We start from the raw sequence: 15980 nt of genomic DNA, 5'->3' as shown, positions 1-15980 counted from the left end.
TTTGAAATAACTATGTTGTGATCTTCATGATATATTTGCTCCACGATTTATGGATTTATTATTTATTATCTATATACTCCATGATTTATGGATTTATTATTTTATATCTATATATAAAGAGTTATCTTATAAAGAGTATATGGTTAATGTATACTCCACGATTTATGGATTTATTATTTATTATCTATATACTACATGATTTATGGATTTATTATTTATTATCTATATATAAAGAGTTATCTTATAAAGAGTATATGGTTAATGTATATCTTATATATAACCTATTAGTATGCATTTGTAACCATTTATATTTTTTATAAAATCTACAAAACTTAAGTTGTGTACTTCCCTTTTATTAAAAGGGGATGCCGTTCACATTTTCTAACTAAACTGCATTTTCAGATTTAAAACAAAAAAAACGAAGTAAAGGGAAAAGGTGGACTATCTATCTTAGAGGATTTTACCGGAGAAGAACAGATTAAAAAGCCACGAGTCAATCGATTCTTACATATTCAAACATACAATTCATTATTAGAAAAACACAAAAAAAAAAAAAAACTACTTGAACAAAAACTTACATCTTAGGAATCACTAACCTTTTCCAGTATATAACTTCTTAAAAATCCAGCTCAAAAATTAAATAGCCATTTTTTATTCATAATAAGGATTTTCCGAAACATAATACATTGTGTTTTTTTTTTGGCAAACACAATACAATGTTATGAACTTAGATATATGAACAAATTTTGTAAACGAATTGTGGAAATGTGAATCATAACAGAGTCTTATCTTTGATTATCTTCTTTTCCGAAAATTTATTAGTAATTGGAGGCTAGGACTAGGAGCTGTAGTAAAACCCAAAAATATTGGATCAGTCTAATCCACAAGTCGTACTATTCTATTCAGTAATCACTGCAAGAACAATATGATACATCTTTGACAAAAAAAAACAATATGATACATGATGGACTCTAATAAATCTAAATATAACAAGTCGTACTAGATCAATTAACAAGAATGATCAACAAACATATTTGATTAAAAACTCAGCTTAAAATCAGAGATGGATTTGACTAAAAACTCCGCCAAAAATGTTGCCCAATGTTTTTTCTATTTCATAATACCAAAAATTATTCAGAATTTTAAATATTACATATTTTAACCAAAATTATACAACATGGACTTTACTCAGTACTAACTAATTTTAAAAAACGATCTCTAATTGTTCTAATGATTTGTGTTTACTAACAAACAATTTATAAAACATAAAAAAATTATGACAATTCTCATAAATATCACACTTTAGTTTTTCTCCAAAAATACCATTAAAATGTTTTTAATACCATTATTACAGACAAAATTATTATAGAAATAGAAGTGTATTATGAACAACGACACTATAATGAATACAAACTATAACACTTTCAAAAAATGTAATCAGATATAATAAATTGAAATATTAGCGCGGGTCTGATCCTAGTATAAATTATAACAGTTTATAATTTTATGCAATTTTATGATATAGTTTTGTAAACTGTTATAAAATAGCCTAAAACTATATAAACAATTGAATATAGCGGTACATAAGAATAACACAGCAAATCGTAGAATCTAAATATTAGTCAAAAATATATATGTTGATACCAAATACAATCTATCTAAAATCTATCTAAATATTTGTCAAAACATATATATTAAAACAAACACAAAAAAATACAACATACAATTTGTTTTAATAATTATTATAAAAAATTGTCTACAAATTAAAATTTAGTATATGTATATCAACATGTTTTTTTATGTTTAATTATTTTACAATATTGTTTAATTGTTAAAAGGTATAAAATCAAAAATCAGAAATTACCAATAAAAAAAGTTGGTAATTTAGGGGGATGTATTGAACTTAATATTTTAGGAGATTTGATGAGATTTTAATATTTTAAGATTTTGAGAGATTTAGTGTAGTTTTAGGAGATTTTGATTATTTGGTAGAGATTTTAAATGATTTAATAAGAAAATGATTTGGGATTAGTGAGATTTGATTATTGAATTTATAGAAAAAAAAAAAGAAAAAAAAAAAGAGCAACTTGGACTTCAACATCGTCACTTGTTATAGTGTTATGTATTAGTGAGATCTCTACAATGCATGTACACACAGTTCACACTACAGTTTCAAATCATCTACTTACAAAGATAGTCAACATTTTTAACCAAAAAAAAGATTCTTACATGATCGGAATTCAGAAAGGGAGAGAGAGTACTACTTAATAAAGAAACACAATTTACACAGACTGACACTCTATATTAATTTAAGCTCTTCCAGCCATTCAAAATGGAGGAGACACTGATATGGTTTCCCTTCTGCAACCGCCTTCTCCGAGAGTGAATAAAACCAACCATTTCTCCATTTAAACTCTTTAACAGCAGTTGGCCTCTTACGAAACCCACTCTGCTCGCTATTGGAGTTGATGGCGGCCTTGATAACAATGAGCCTGCAGAGATATGTATCTGAGAGTCAAGAGAGAAAGGGATAGAGAATAGCAGAAGAGAAGTTGCAGAGATGGGTTCTTTTTTTTTTTGTCCTCAATGGGTAATGGTTCTTCCAGAAAAAAAAATAACACTTTTTATTAAAATCCTTCAAAGTTTCACCTTTAAAGGTGTGATTTTGTAAGTCATATATTTGAACTAAAAATGTTAAAACAATCTCCTAGAATCACACATTCAATAGATTTTTAAAAAAATTTGTGATATTTTGAATAACAGTATATTTAAAGTGGGATTTATAAATTATTAATTGAATAACAAGAGATTGTGAATGATTTTAAATAATTTATATAAATCTCAAATTCAATAACACATGATTTCAGATGATTTTAAAAAAATCACTGATTCAATAACAATGAATTTAAAAATACCTTAAAATCTTCTAAAATATTAAGTTCAATACACCCCCTAAATTGCAATTTGCACTGGTATTAGAAAAGGGTAAAACAGTAAAAAACTGCGGTGACGATTTAGTGCTCTCCTCTACTCTTCTGATCAAACAGCTCGACGAACCTTCACACAAATGGCGTCTTGTTCTCTTCCCTTGTTCCCATGCCTTTCCTCGCTCAAAATGAAGATCAATCCCATGGCGACTCTCACCAATTCCCCTAAAACGATAGCTCCATACGAGCTGAAAAGGGGACAAAACCGTCTCTTTCACAAGCTTCCCTCGGGTCTAAAAATGGAGGTAATCGAACAGAGGAGAAGCAAACCCGTAAGAGATAATCCACCATTGGTGTTTGTACATGGAAGCTACCACGCAGCTTGGTGTTGGGCTGAACATTGGTTACCTTTCTTCTCTTCTTCTGGGTTTGATTCTTATGCTGTTAGCTTATTAGGTCAGGTAAACTCTCAAACCATGAAAGTTTTGATTTTTATACTCAATGTTTGATTTCCCCAATATCTAATTATACTATCAGGAACATAAAGTTTCAAACTTTGGATTAGAACAGAGTGATTTGTGATGTTGTTATCTTTGAATGTAATAGGGTGAAAGTGATGAACCTTTGGGAACAGTTGCTGGAACACTTCAGGTACTTGAACCTTGCAATGTGCATTGTGTATATTGGATAATTACTTGATTCAGAAATATTCTTATAAGTGTTGTACTTGTTTGTGTAGTAGACGCACGCAAGTGATATTGCGGATTTTATAGAAACGAATCTTGGTTCTTCACCACCTGTGCTTATTGGTCATTCGTTTGGAGGACTCATTGTTCAATATTACTTGGCAAATATTGTAAACAAACAGTCAGTAGGTAAAGTGTAGATTCATAGAAATGAGTTGCGTTTTATTGGGATCAGTGATTATAATGATGCATATACAATAACTACTGAGTTTGTTCTTTCGATTGTAGGAGCAGAAAATGCATATCCAGAACTTTCAGGGGCTGTATTGGTTTGCTCAGTTCCACCTTCGGGTAATAGGTAACTAACTTGTCAAAACATTATTGGCTCTTTCCTATAACAGAGAACTTCTTTCTCGTTTAGCTTATATGTAACTTTTGGGATTCTCTTTCTTGTTCAGCGGATTAGTGCTACGTTATCTCTTCTCTAAACCTGTAGCCGCGTTTAAGGTTTAAACTCTTTTTCCTGTCTTTGATTTTGTAAGGATGAACCCAGTGTCATGTTCTATTTGTTCTGTTTGTTTTTGGTTATGTTCTTGGGCAGGTTACTCTCAGTTTAGCTGCTAAAGGTTTTCAGAAATCTATTCCTCTTTGTCGAGAAACATTCTTCTCTGAAGCCATGGATGATCAACTAGTGAAGCGGTATATCTATAAATAAGCTCAATAGTCACCTTGAATCTAAAATCAATTTTCAGTGATCTAAACGAATTGTCTCTCTCTTTCTCTTTTCTCGATTCAGTTACCAGGATCTTATGACAAATAGTTCACGGATGCCGCTGTTTGATCTGAGGAAGCTAAACGCATCACTTCCAGTGCCTAAACCAATGGAGAATTCGACACAAGTTCTTGTTTTAGGTGCTAAAGATGATTTCATAGTGGTAAGAACTTAAGAGTTCCCCATCCTTGCTAACTGAACCGTAAAGTTTTTAATTCAATCTTCGTAACTATATTAAACCGGAGTGGGTTATGATTTTGCAGGACAGTGAAGGGCTGAAGGAAACCGGGGGGTTTTATGATGTTGAACCGGTTTGTATTGAAGGTGTTGCTCATGACATGATGCTAGATTGTTCATGGGAGAAAGGTGCTGAGGTTCTTTTGAGTTGGCTTTGTGATTTGTCTAAACCGGGAACTTTATCTGCGTAATGGACTCTTTTTGTGTAGATAGATAGCTGCTTCTCTTTATTTTTCAGGTAAAAGAATAATTATTTCTAATTTTCTTAGTTAACTGGGAAAGAAAAGTGAAGGTTGATTTCTAAGTTTTTTTTGGATAGTAAAGATGATGAGCTAGTCGATCTGGTGTCTGGATATTTTTTTTTATTTCTTGCGTAAGCTTGTATGGGGGTTAAGAGAAAACTCATTTTCTCGAGAAAATTAATAGCAGCGCAAGAAAATGCCAATCATAGTCCAAGAATCTCCTTTTTTCATGATACTCTTGACAGATCCATTGCGATATCGCTTTCAAGCCATATTTTCAGCTTCGATTTGAATTTCTCCACTCCCTGTGGCGGTCAGGCGGACTCCTAATGAGAGCTCGTGGTTCGCCAAAAAATTATTTGACATGGAAAGACACGAAAGCAACCGTTGCAATTTCCTAAACTAACAACGGTTCGTAACTAATCACAGTTAGCACATAACTTTGACTTTACAACACACTTAATAATATAATTATACTAGAGAAAATTTCACGTGTTGCTTGGATTGTATTAATACTATAACTCACGGTACAATGCAGGCATATAATTTTATTATAATTTATATTTTATGTTGTATTTGTTTGTTAAATATTGGATGTTTTGTAAATAGAAGAATAACTAAAATTTCTGGTTGTTGTGCGGCTAAATATTTAAATTATTTTTTTAACCCGTAATATACTTCATGATCATTTGTTTGTTATATTTAGTCTATTTTGTTTAGTGTTTGAGATTCTATTTTGATTTTTAATTATTATAACAAAAAATAAAGGTCTAAATACATAATCAGTAATTTATACGTTGTGATTAAGTCATATTTTCCTAATGATTTAATTATTTTATACAATCTTAGTTAAGTCAACTTGATTTTATGTCAAATATTCTAATATTAATAGTGTTGATAAATAATTAAATGAGGATTTAACCTGTGTTAACACAGTTTAATAATATTTTATTAATTCTAACATGTCATCTTTATAACTCATATACATATATAACTTTTAGACTTTTTTAACTTTACATATTCATAATAATTAAAATTTTTGTTAAGTTTATTTATGTTAATTATAATATTTAAATAAATGCCAATCGAAGTTTTTTTTACGTTAAGAATCAAAGCTCATAGGTTTTGGAAAACAAAATAGGAATCAAATTGTTGTTTTCTTTGTTTGCAAAGGATTCAGATATAAAATATCTTCAAAACATAACATAATGTGTGGTTAAATATATGATAGTTTCTATTTCCATATTTATTGCTGTTATTTTTTTAGTTAAAATGAAATGTAAAATATTTAGGAAACAAAATCTGGAGTAGTGTTAGTTTTGGAAATTTTTTAGGGGTTAATGTTGCAAATAACTTTTTAAATAAACAAAACTAAAAGGGCATAACACAAAATGTACTTCAAAAATGTTAATATAGATAATAGTATTGTATATATTTAAATATAATCTATTCGGTTTTGTTTACTCGACGTTTTAGAGATTTTTAAGTAGGTTAAGAAACATTGTAAGTTGACAAGTTTAACTTCACAAAGAACATAAATTTACTATTTTATTTTTAATACATAATTTTTTATTTTTTTTACAATCTAAATCTAAAAACAATGAGTACGGAAAACAAGATGGAGATAAGTGATTACGACGAATAGTGATGATTGTAATCCTTTGATTTGAATACCATTCCAGCGAATTGTGAAGATCATGATTCTGAAAATGGAGATTTTAGAGAGGAAGGTGACAGATATTGAAAGTGGTTGAGGAAACAGATATTGAAAGTGGCGATCCTACAGTAAGGATTATAGCATCTTCTGAAAGTACCCATTGTAATCAACCTCAACATGAGTCCGATGGAAGAGGATTCTGAAATAATAGAGTTAGACACTTAGATGTCGAGCAGCTATACGAAGAAACTGAAAATCACATGGTTGGAGACCAAGGTAAATTGAATAATTATCTGTCTTTTTTTTTTGGGGAAACACGTAGTATTATTGATGTCGATTCGTGTTTTTTCCATTCTGACTAGGACCAAACGAAAATGAAGAGATCACTTAGTTGGAGACTAAGGTAAGTTCTCTTGTTAACTTGAAATAATAGTGTAAAAGTATGCATTATTATTTGATGATATGTGTGCTGATTTATAAAAACTTAACGGTTTGGAGCAGGTCTTAACGCAAACGGTGACATCACAGCTAAAAAGAAAAGGGATTAAAGTATGCTCATAGGAGGGCAGTCTATAATGCATTACTTGAAAGGAGTGTGAATGGAAAACTGGGTAAAAGTATCAAAAGAGAGGTATCGAATTTACTGAGGATGCATATTCGAACGGTTCAAAGAATATGGAGACAAGCTAAAGCCACTCCCACTGGTGTATTGGTTGATGTGTCCCAAAGAAGGAAAAATAGATGTGGGCGAAAGAAATTTCCTATTGACATACAACGAATCATTGATAGACCTCTACATCGACGGACGACTTTGAGGATGTTGGCTGAAGCCCTTAGGATAAGTCACTCAACATTGTATAAACCTGTGAAAGAAGGTCTTTTACGATGTCATTCCAATGCTCTGAAACCACATCTGAAATAAGAAAACAAGGTAGCTAGGTTACGGTTTTGCCTATCAATGTTGGATCCTAACAGTTTGAATCATGAACCAAAATTTATTGATATGTACAACATTGTGCATATTGATGAAAAGTGGTTCCATATGACCAAAAGGAAAGAGAACTACTATCTACTTCCTGAAGAAGAAGACCCTATACGGACATCTCAAAGTAAGAACTTCATTGGAAAAGTTATGATGTTGGTTGCAATGACTCGTCCGAGATTCGATGATGAAGGAATCACAACTTTTTCTGGAAAGATTGGGGTTTTTCCTTCTATCACTTTTCAGGCTGCACAAAGACGGAGTAAAAATAGAGAAGCTGGGACTATGGAAATAAAACCCATTACATCAGTTAAAAGAGAAGAAATAAGAAGATGTTTGCTTGAAGAAGCTCTTCCCCAGATTCGTGAGAAATGGCTTAGTGAGGATGTCAGAAAAGTTAACTTTATTCAACAAGATAACACTGAGATTTGCTGCTTGAATTCGTCAATGACTGATGGAAAAACAGTTGGGGCTTGTCTTCACTGTAACGGACTTTGTCCTGCTGGATATTGGCGAACTAGTGACTGAGGTATCTACGTAGTATCTGAGGTACTTCAGATATCTATTCATTTATAGATTTATATTTTTGTTTGATACATCGTGATGGGCCAAGTCACTATAGTAATAGTAGAAATTTTTTATTACTCCATGAATAATAGGAGGACATATAATAAATTGAACATCAATGAAATCATCTTATCATGGATCTCAAATCTAGAAAGCTATTCGGCAATTAATCTTCAGAATCTGCAGTATCAAATCTTAAATCTCTTTTTCAGGATGAAGTTCTCTGTCGCCTTAATAGCGTTTGTTGAGATCAAAATCATGCACTACGTTGGGATTGACATGAGCAATCTCTACGCCTAAATGAAGCTCTTCTTCTTCTTCCTCCAAAGGGACTTTGTTGAGATCAATATCATGCACCACAATGGGATTGACATCAGCATTCTCTTCGTTCAAGTGAAGTTCTTCCTCAAAAGGGATTTTGTTGAGATCAAAACCATGCTGATAGATTATAGGAATATTCTGCTCAACTACATAGCTAATATCTAGTTTATATTGTTTCATGTATCCCAAGTATATAGGATATCTATGTAACCTCAATGGCTATTTAAAGCTTGTGAATACAATCATCCTCCTCAAGGGGATTTCATAACTTTCATGGTATCAGAGCCATCGCTTTTGATATCTTTTCTTTTTCCTTTTTCAACTATGGCTGCCCCTCAAGGTCTATATGAGCGAGCCTTTGGTGTCACAAACATCAAGTCTCACATCCCGTTCATCCTAGATCTAGACGACCACAACTATGATGCTTGGAGAGAGCCTTTTCTCACTCATTGCCTCACGTTTGATGTCCTCGGGCACATTGATGGGACTCTTCTTCTGACTAATGCAAATGATGCTGCTTGGTAAAAACGTGATGGCTTGGTAAAACTCTGGATCTACGGCACTCTAGCTCCGGATCTGTTTCGGTCTTCCTCTCCAACCGGTGGGACATCTCATGATGTTTGGATTCTTGTTGAAAACCAGTTTCGTAACAACAAGGAGGCAAGAGCAATCCAGCTGGAAAATGAGCTGCGTAATATGGCCATTGGAGATCGGTCAATTCAGGAGTACTGTCAAAAGATCAAATCCCTCGCCGACCTTCTCACCAATGTTGAAGCTCCAGTCAATGAACGCACCTGGTCATGTACCTACTGAATGGTCTCAATGAAAAGTTTGATTACATTATCAATGTAATCAAACACAAGGATCTGTTTCCTACCTTTGAAGTAGAAAAATCGATGCTTGAACTTGAAGAATCTCGCCTGAAAAGGTCTCAACGTCTCATCCACACATATAGATCACTCGTCATCGACAACAGCTCTCACCGTTGCTGCACCACCCTCGGAGCCTCGTTACTCCTCTCAACCAAATACATGACAGAAATTTGGAAACAACAACAGAGGTAACATTACATCTCTCACCGCTTACACATATGCAGACTGGGCCGGTTATCCGGATACACGACGTTCAACATCCGGTTACTGTGTTTTTCTTGGTTCAAACATTGTCTCGTGATCTTTACCCTCTTCCTGCCTCTCTCAATAAATCACAGTCACCCTCAACAGCTCTCCTTGCGTCCACACCATCTCTTTGGCACAAACGTCTCGCCCATACTCAAACGGCTTCTCTTGATTCTTTTCTTTCCAAATCTTTCGGTTTTTGTAATAAAGACAAGTTGTCTCAGGCTTGTGAACCTTGTTATTTAGGAAAACAAATAAAATTGTCGTTTGACACTTCTCAATCCACAGTTTCTAGAGTGTTTGAAATCGTTCACTCCAATGTCTGGACCTCCCCTATTCCTAGCATTAGTGGAATCAAATATTATGTATTATTCCTCGATGCTTTCTCTCATCACCTATGGGTTTATCCACTTCGGAGAAAAAGTGATGTATACACTAAATTCATTCACTTCTCCAATATGATCAAAACACAATTCAAAGCTTTCATACAAGCATTTCAATGTGACAATGGTGGTGAATACAATAACCATCAATTCCATGTTTTTTTTTGACAAAAATGGCATTAAAGTTCGGTTCTCATGTCCTCATACCTCCCAGCAAAATGGTAAAGCCAAGAGGATGATCCAAACCATAAACAATGCGATCTGGGCTCTTCTCTTTCAAGCTCGGTTACCACCATGCTATTGGGTGGAAGCTTTACATGTGGCTGTCCACATCTTAAACATTCTCCCATCTTCAGCAATTCAAAAAAAAATCCCTTTCACTTTGCTCCACAACAAAAGTCCTACATATGATCATCTAAGAGTTTTTGGATGCCTATGCTTCCCTAGCTTAAACCATAACAACCTCTCAAAGCTCTCACCACGAACTACTCCATGCCTGTTTCTTGGATACCCTTACCAACACAAGGGGTATCGCTGCATAGATTTTTTTTAAAAAAGGATTATTATCTCACGACATGTTAATTTTGTTAAGGATAAATTTCCGGCAGTGGATCAACAACTTCACAATCCTACCTCTTACACCTTCCCTGATGTTGTTGATGATACTCCTCCCATTTTCAAACAAATACTCGAAACACCTATCCCGCAACAAACACCAACCCCTGTTCTCCCCCACATAAACCCACCTTCAAGAGTATCTTCCAACACTAGCCACTCAATGACCACCAGATCAAAATCCGGCATAGATAAACCTAAACCAGTCCTTTCCCTTAACATCACAACCAAATCGCCACTTCCTAAAGGTCACAACCATGCTCTACAAGACCCTAATTGGAATCCAGCTATGACTGATGAGTATGGTGCTATGATTAAAACTAGAAGTTGGAATTTGGTTCCTAGACCGCCTAATGTCAACATCATTGGATAATGTGGCTGTTCAAGTACAAATATGATGCAGATGGGATTTAACGCGTCACAAAGCTACACTAGTTGCGAATGGAAATTCGCAAGAAGCTGGAGTTGATTTTGACGAGACTTTCAGTCCGGTTGTCAAACCTGCTACCATAAGAACTGTTTTGGATGTTGGAGTTTCATTGAACTGGCCTATGCATCAGCTAGATGTAAAAAATACTTTCCTACAAGGAGACCTCAATGAGACAGTCTATATGCACCAACCACCAGGTTTTGTGAGCAAGGAATTTCCCAATCATGTTTGCAAACTAAATAAAGCTATTTATGGACTCAAGCAAGCTCCAAGGACCTGGAACTCTTGGTTTACAAAGTATCTAGCAAAAATTGGATTTGTCATGAGCAAAGCAGACACCTTTCTGTTCATGTATAAAAGAGGATCCCATCTTGCCTATCTCTTGCTTTATGTTGACGATATAATGCTAACTGCTTCATCTGTAGACTTCCTCCAGCGTATAATAGACATGTTTAAGGATGAATTTCTGATGTCTGACGAAGGGAAGCTACGACACTTTCTGGGCATAAAAGTCGACTACAACAAACAAGGTGTGGCCACTGCAAAAATTGGATTTGTCAATCGTGAAGGTATGGCTGAATGTAAACCATGTGCAACTCTTGTGGATCTTCAATCCAAGCTCTCGGCCGCTGAAGGAGAACCGCTACCGGATCCGACAACTTACAGGAGCATAGCTGGCGCTATGCAGTACCTAACCTTCACACGTCCAGACATATCATATGCAATCCGCTACATTTACCACTGCAAAAAGCTTCGCTAGTCTACTGCGATAACATAGGCTCAGTTTACTTAGCAAACAATCCGGTTCAACATCAGCGGACTAAGCATATCGAGCTTGATATCCATTTTGTCCGAGAAAAGATAGCCATTGGCGAGGTTAAGGTTATCCATGTACCATGCTCTATTCAATATGCGGAAACCTTCACGAAGGGGTTACCAACCTGCCTCTTCAATGAGTTTCAAACCAGTTTAACCATTAGGTGTCCCGATGCTTCAACTGCGGGAGGGTGATAGGATATAGGAATATTCTATTCAACTACATAGCTAATATCTAGTTTGTATTGTTTCATGTATCCCAAGTATATAGGAGATCTATGTAACCCCAATAACTATTTAAAGCCTGTGAATACAATCATCCTCCTCAAGAGGATTTCATAACTTTCACATGCATCATTACACCAACATCATGATTTTCTTCCACCTTCAAAAAATTGTTGAATGAATTTGCCATTTTTCTGGAGATGTTTGACAGTGAAAAAAGTGAGTATAAATATATAATAGCAAACCTGTTTTTAAGGGACTGCTGATGTCATCATTATAATCCAACGCTTGAGGTTAGTCTCTTCTTAATCTAAGGGCTGTGGTTTTTTTCTGGAAAATTCGCTCACTAAACCAAAAGATGTGTCTTCTAATCGCGACCTTTTATTCACAATCACGTCTTATGTGAATTGTGAAGCATTGCCTCTTTCTATGCTTAGATCTCATCACCATTAGTTGTGCCTCTTCATACTGATTTATATACCTAAACTGGTGAAGCATCGTTTCATGAAACCAACTGACCAAGGGGTGTGTCTTTCAATTATAACATTTTGTTCACGTTCTTTTGTGAAACATCGTTTCTCCCTCTTTTTAATTATCACCATCTTTCGTTGTGCCTCTTCAGCCTCATTTATATACCTAAACCAATGAAAATGTGAATCGTAAAATGATTTTGTTCCTCATTCCGAATTATGAATTCCGACACAAATCTTTTGTGAATCTTTTACAAACAGAAATCGTTAAACAAAACTTAAGGAATCTCTTATGAATCCTATTTTCCATGACGAGTCGACGACGCCATAGTCTCACTAAGCCGAGTCGATTTTGTGTCCACTGATCCAGAGCGTATCATATATTATACACTCCTGCCAATGTTTCAATCAATCTTACTTTGGTAAGTTCCAAATTCTTGGGTTCTTTTCCTAGCCATACAATAGTTTTTCACATAGTGTTGAGTCTGTGGGACGAACAAAATCTATTAAAATTAAAATGAGCTTTAGAATTACTAAAGCATCGTGATTGATCCGTTTTGTCTCGTCTTCTTCTTTGGCGTTGATACGGAGTTTATCCCAACGATGAAAGAACATGTCCAATGGCGGAAATGCTTTATTGGAATGGTGCACTTCTTTTTAGGCCCCTTGATTATAAATCGTTTTGTTAGAAATGTTAAATTCTGCATGAATCAATTACATATCTTTGTACGAAATGATTGTCTACCTTTTTTTATAATTTTTGTGGTTTAAAACTTTGCCAATTGAACCCGGCAAATATAGATTCATGTCTTCATTGTTGGCTATAACTGACTATGGCTAATAGTTGCAAAATCTGGTATTGACGTGTTAGTTTGTTTGTGTTGTTTCATTGGAGAGGCACAAGTGGGAAGAGACTCAAGCCATTGTGTAGTTGGTAGTTTCAAATTTTAAATAAAGGTTCAGTTTTGTTCTTGTCTTCTTTAAAAGAGAAGAGACAAAAGTGATCTAACTCTGTTTCTTCTTTTTCTCTCAATATGCTAACATGGTATCATAGGGTCTTGGATCCTGTCCAAGCACAACAAAATAAGAAGAACTTCGTTGTAAGAAGAAGAGAAATACCTTCAAGAAGAAGGTTCCAAAGGGAAGAAGGATGTAGAATTAGATATCAAACTGACTTGCTTTATTGATTTTGGGTAACAACCCTATATATACAAGTTTATCTAGGGTTTACATAAACCGTCATTAACATAAACATTACACTAAAAGCCTAATATACAAAAGCCCATAAGCTATCGCTAAGGAGATGTCAGTATCCGTAATACTCCCCCTCAGGTTGGAGCGGGAGGAACACGAACACCCAACATGGACATGATATAGAGAAACTGTGGACGACCAAGAGCCTTTGTTAAAATGTTGGCCAGTTGCTCACTAGACGCCACATGTTGCGTAACAATAATACCATCATGCACCGCATCGCGAACCGCATGACAATCATTCTCAATATGCTTGGTACATTCATGAAATACAGGATTAGTGTCACAAAACAATCGAGCAGGCTGAGATTGTTTGATACCTAACTCTGTTAACAACTTACGGAGCCACTTGATCTCGTGTAGAGCAACAGACATTGCGCGATATTCGGCTTCAGCGGAAAAGTGAGAAACAGTCTTCTGTTTCTTGGTTTTCCACGCAATGGGAGAACCACCAAGAAGCACAAAAAACGAACTAATAGAACGCCGAGTAATGGGGAAAGAAGACCAATCCGAGTCGCAATAAACTGTGAGAGAGAGATCAGAGTCAGCCTTAAGCAAGATTCCTTGGTCCGGTGAACCCTTTAAAAATTGAACGACACGCAAAGCTGCAGCCCAATGAGCCTCATGTGGATGTTGCAGGAACTGAGACAGCACATGGATAGAGTAACTTAACTCAGGACGAGTATGAAGCAGATACAGCAGACGACCAACAAAACAACGATACGAAGTCGGGTTAGTCAACAACAGTCCATCATCAGCGGCCAAATGATGATTCTGTTCGAGCGGAGTGACAGCAGGACGAGAAACAAGATCACCAGTATCAGCAACAAGATCTAACACACACTTGCGTTGGGACAAGAAAATCCGTTCCGATCCGCGAGACACCTCTATACCCAGAAAATATTTCAACTTGCCCAAGTCCTTCATAGAAAAACATTTCCCTAAGTAGTCTTTAAACTTTTGCACCATATAGCTATCATTGCCACAAATCACAAGATCATCAACGTAGATCAACACTCTTAAGTCAATATTCGCATGAGTATAGGAGAAGAGAGAATAGTCATCATATGCTTGTGTGAAACCAAAACGAAACAATGCATCCGAAAGCTTTTTGAACCAACACCGAGGAGCTTGTTACAAGCCATATAAAGACTTCTTGAGAGGACAAACTTTGCCAGGATGAGAATGTCGAAAACCCGGTGGCAGTTTCATATGAAGAGTTCTCAATTATTAACATTATTAACATCCATCTGAAACACTTCTCAATTATTGGCAGCAACAAGCCGGAGTAGGGTTCCCACAGTGGTCATCTTGACAACAGGAGCAAAAGTTTCATGATAGTCTTCTCCTTCAACTTGTTTATTACCACATACAATGAGACGGGCTTTGTAATGTTCGAGAGAACCATCAGCCCGATACTTAGTCTATACACCCATTGAGAATCTATCGCAACCTTACCAGGTGGAAGGTCTGTAACGTCCCACGTTTCCTTGAACTCAAGAGCATCCACTTCGGTAGTCATGGCATCATTCCATACCTTAATACGTACCGCCTCTTTGAAATTTTTGGGTTCAGTACTATTGATTATCGCAGCCAGATAGGCACGGTGTCCTGCAGAAAAGGAAGCATCGGAGATTTTTTCCGTTAAGAGATACAAAGGATTACCTTGGACCGAAGACGAGGACGGAGAAACAGAGGATGAGAGAGCGTGATGGGTCTCGAGATCAGTAGTGGTGTTATACAACACATAATCCTTGAGTCGAACAGAGTGGCGAACTTGACGTTTATCGGGTCGAGGAGGTTGTTGAACTTCAACAGACAATGGTGTAGTAACGGGAACCAACGACGGAGGGACAACAGAAGATCCCGGAGGGAACGACTCCGGAACCTGAGGAGACTCAACCAAAATCGCTGGTGTCAAAGGAGGGACGACAGGTGGTACAACCGGATCATGTGATGGAGGAGCAACCGGCTCACTATGCAAAACAGCGGGAGCAGGAGGTGCAACGACAGCCGGTACCGTAGACATAGGACTCCCCCTGTCAGGGACAGGCATAGGACTACACCAATCGGAATCTGTCATGAGAGGAACACACGGTTCCGGAGAAGAGGACACCTCTGCCGCGAAAGGAAAAACATCCTCGCGAAAGATCACATCACGGGAGATAAGAAACTTGTTTTGCTCCATATCAAAGACTTTCCAACCTTTCTGGGCGAAAGGATAACCAAAAAATACGCAAAGACGACTGCGAGCCCCAAATTTGTCTTTGTCACGAGAC

At 35.9% G+C, this 15980-nt stretch overlaps 1 protein-coding gene across 2 annotated transcripts; it reads left to right on the top strand.

The window, feature by feature from the left end:
• The first annotated feature begins 2970 nt into the window (after positions 1-2970).
• On the top strand, positions 2971-4945 carry LOC147933011 (uncharacterized). Of its 2 annotated transcripts, none has more exons than XM_087479284.1 (8): positions 2971-3388; positions 3534-3578; positions 3670-3802; positions 3902-3971; positions 4072-4120; positions 4215-4312; positions 4410-4548; positions 4649-4945. In XM_087479284.1, exons 1-8 carry the CDS (start codon positions 3068-3070, stop codon positions 4811-4813), a joined length of 1020 nt encoding a protein of 339 aa, XP_087335410.1. In that variant the 5' UTR covers positions 2971-3067; the 3' UTR covers positions 4814-4945. The 2 variants fall into 2 exon arrangements, with proteins under 2 accessions (XP_087335410.1, XP_087335411.1); XM_087479285.1 differs by having other exon boundaries at positions 3012-3388; positions 3908-3971.
• Positions 4946-15980: the final 11035 nt, after the last annotated feature.

The sequence above is a fragment of the Camelina sativa genome, chromosome 12 (assembly GCF_030686135.1).
Source record: "Camelina sativa cultivar CO46 ecotype springtype chromosome 12, ASM3068613v1".
Lineage (NCBI taxonomy): Eukaryota > Viridiplantae > Streptophyta > Magnoliopsida > Brassicales > Brassicaceae > Camelina > Camelina sativa.
This window is presented reverse-complemented; position numbering and strand designations above follow the sequence as displayed.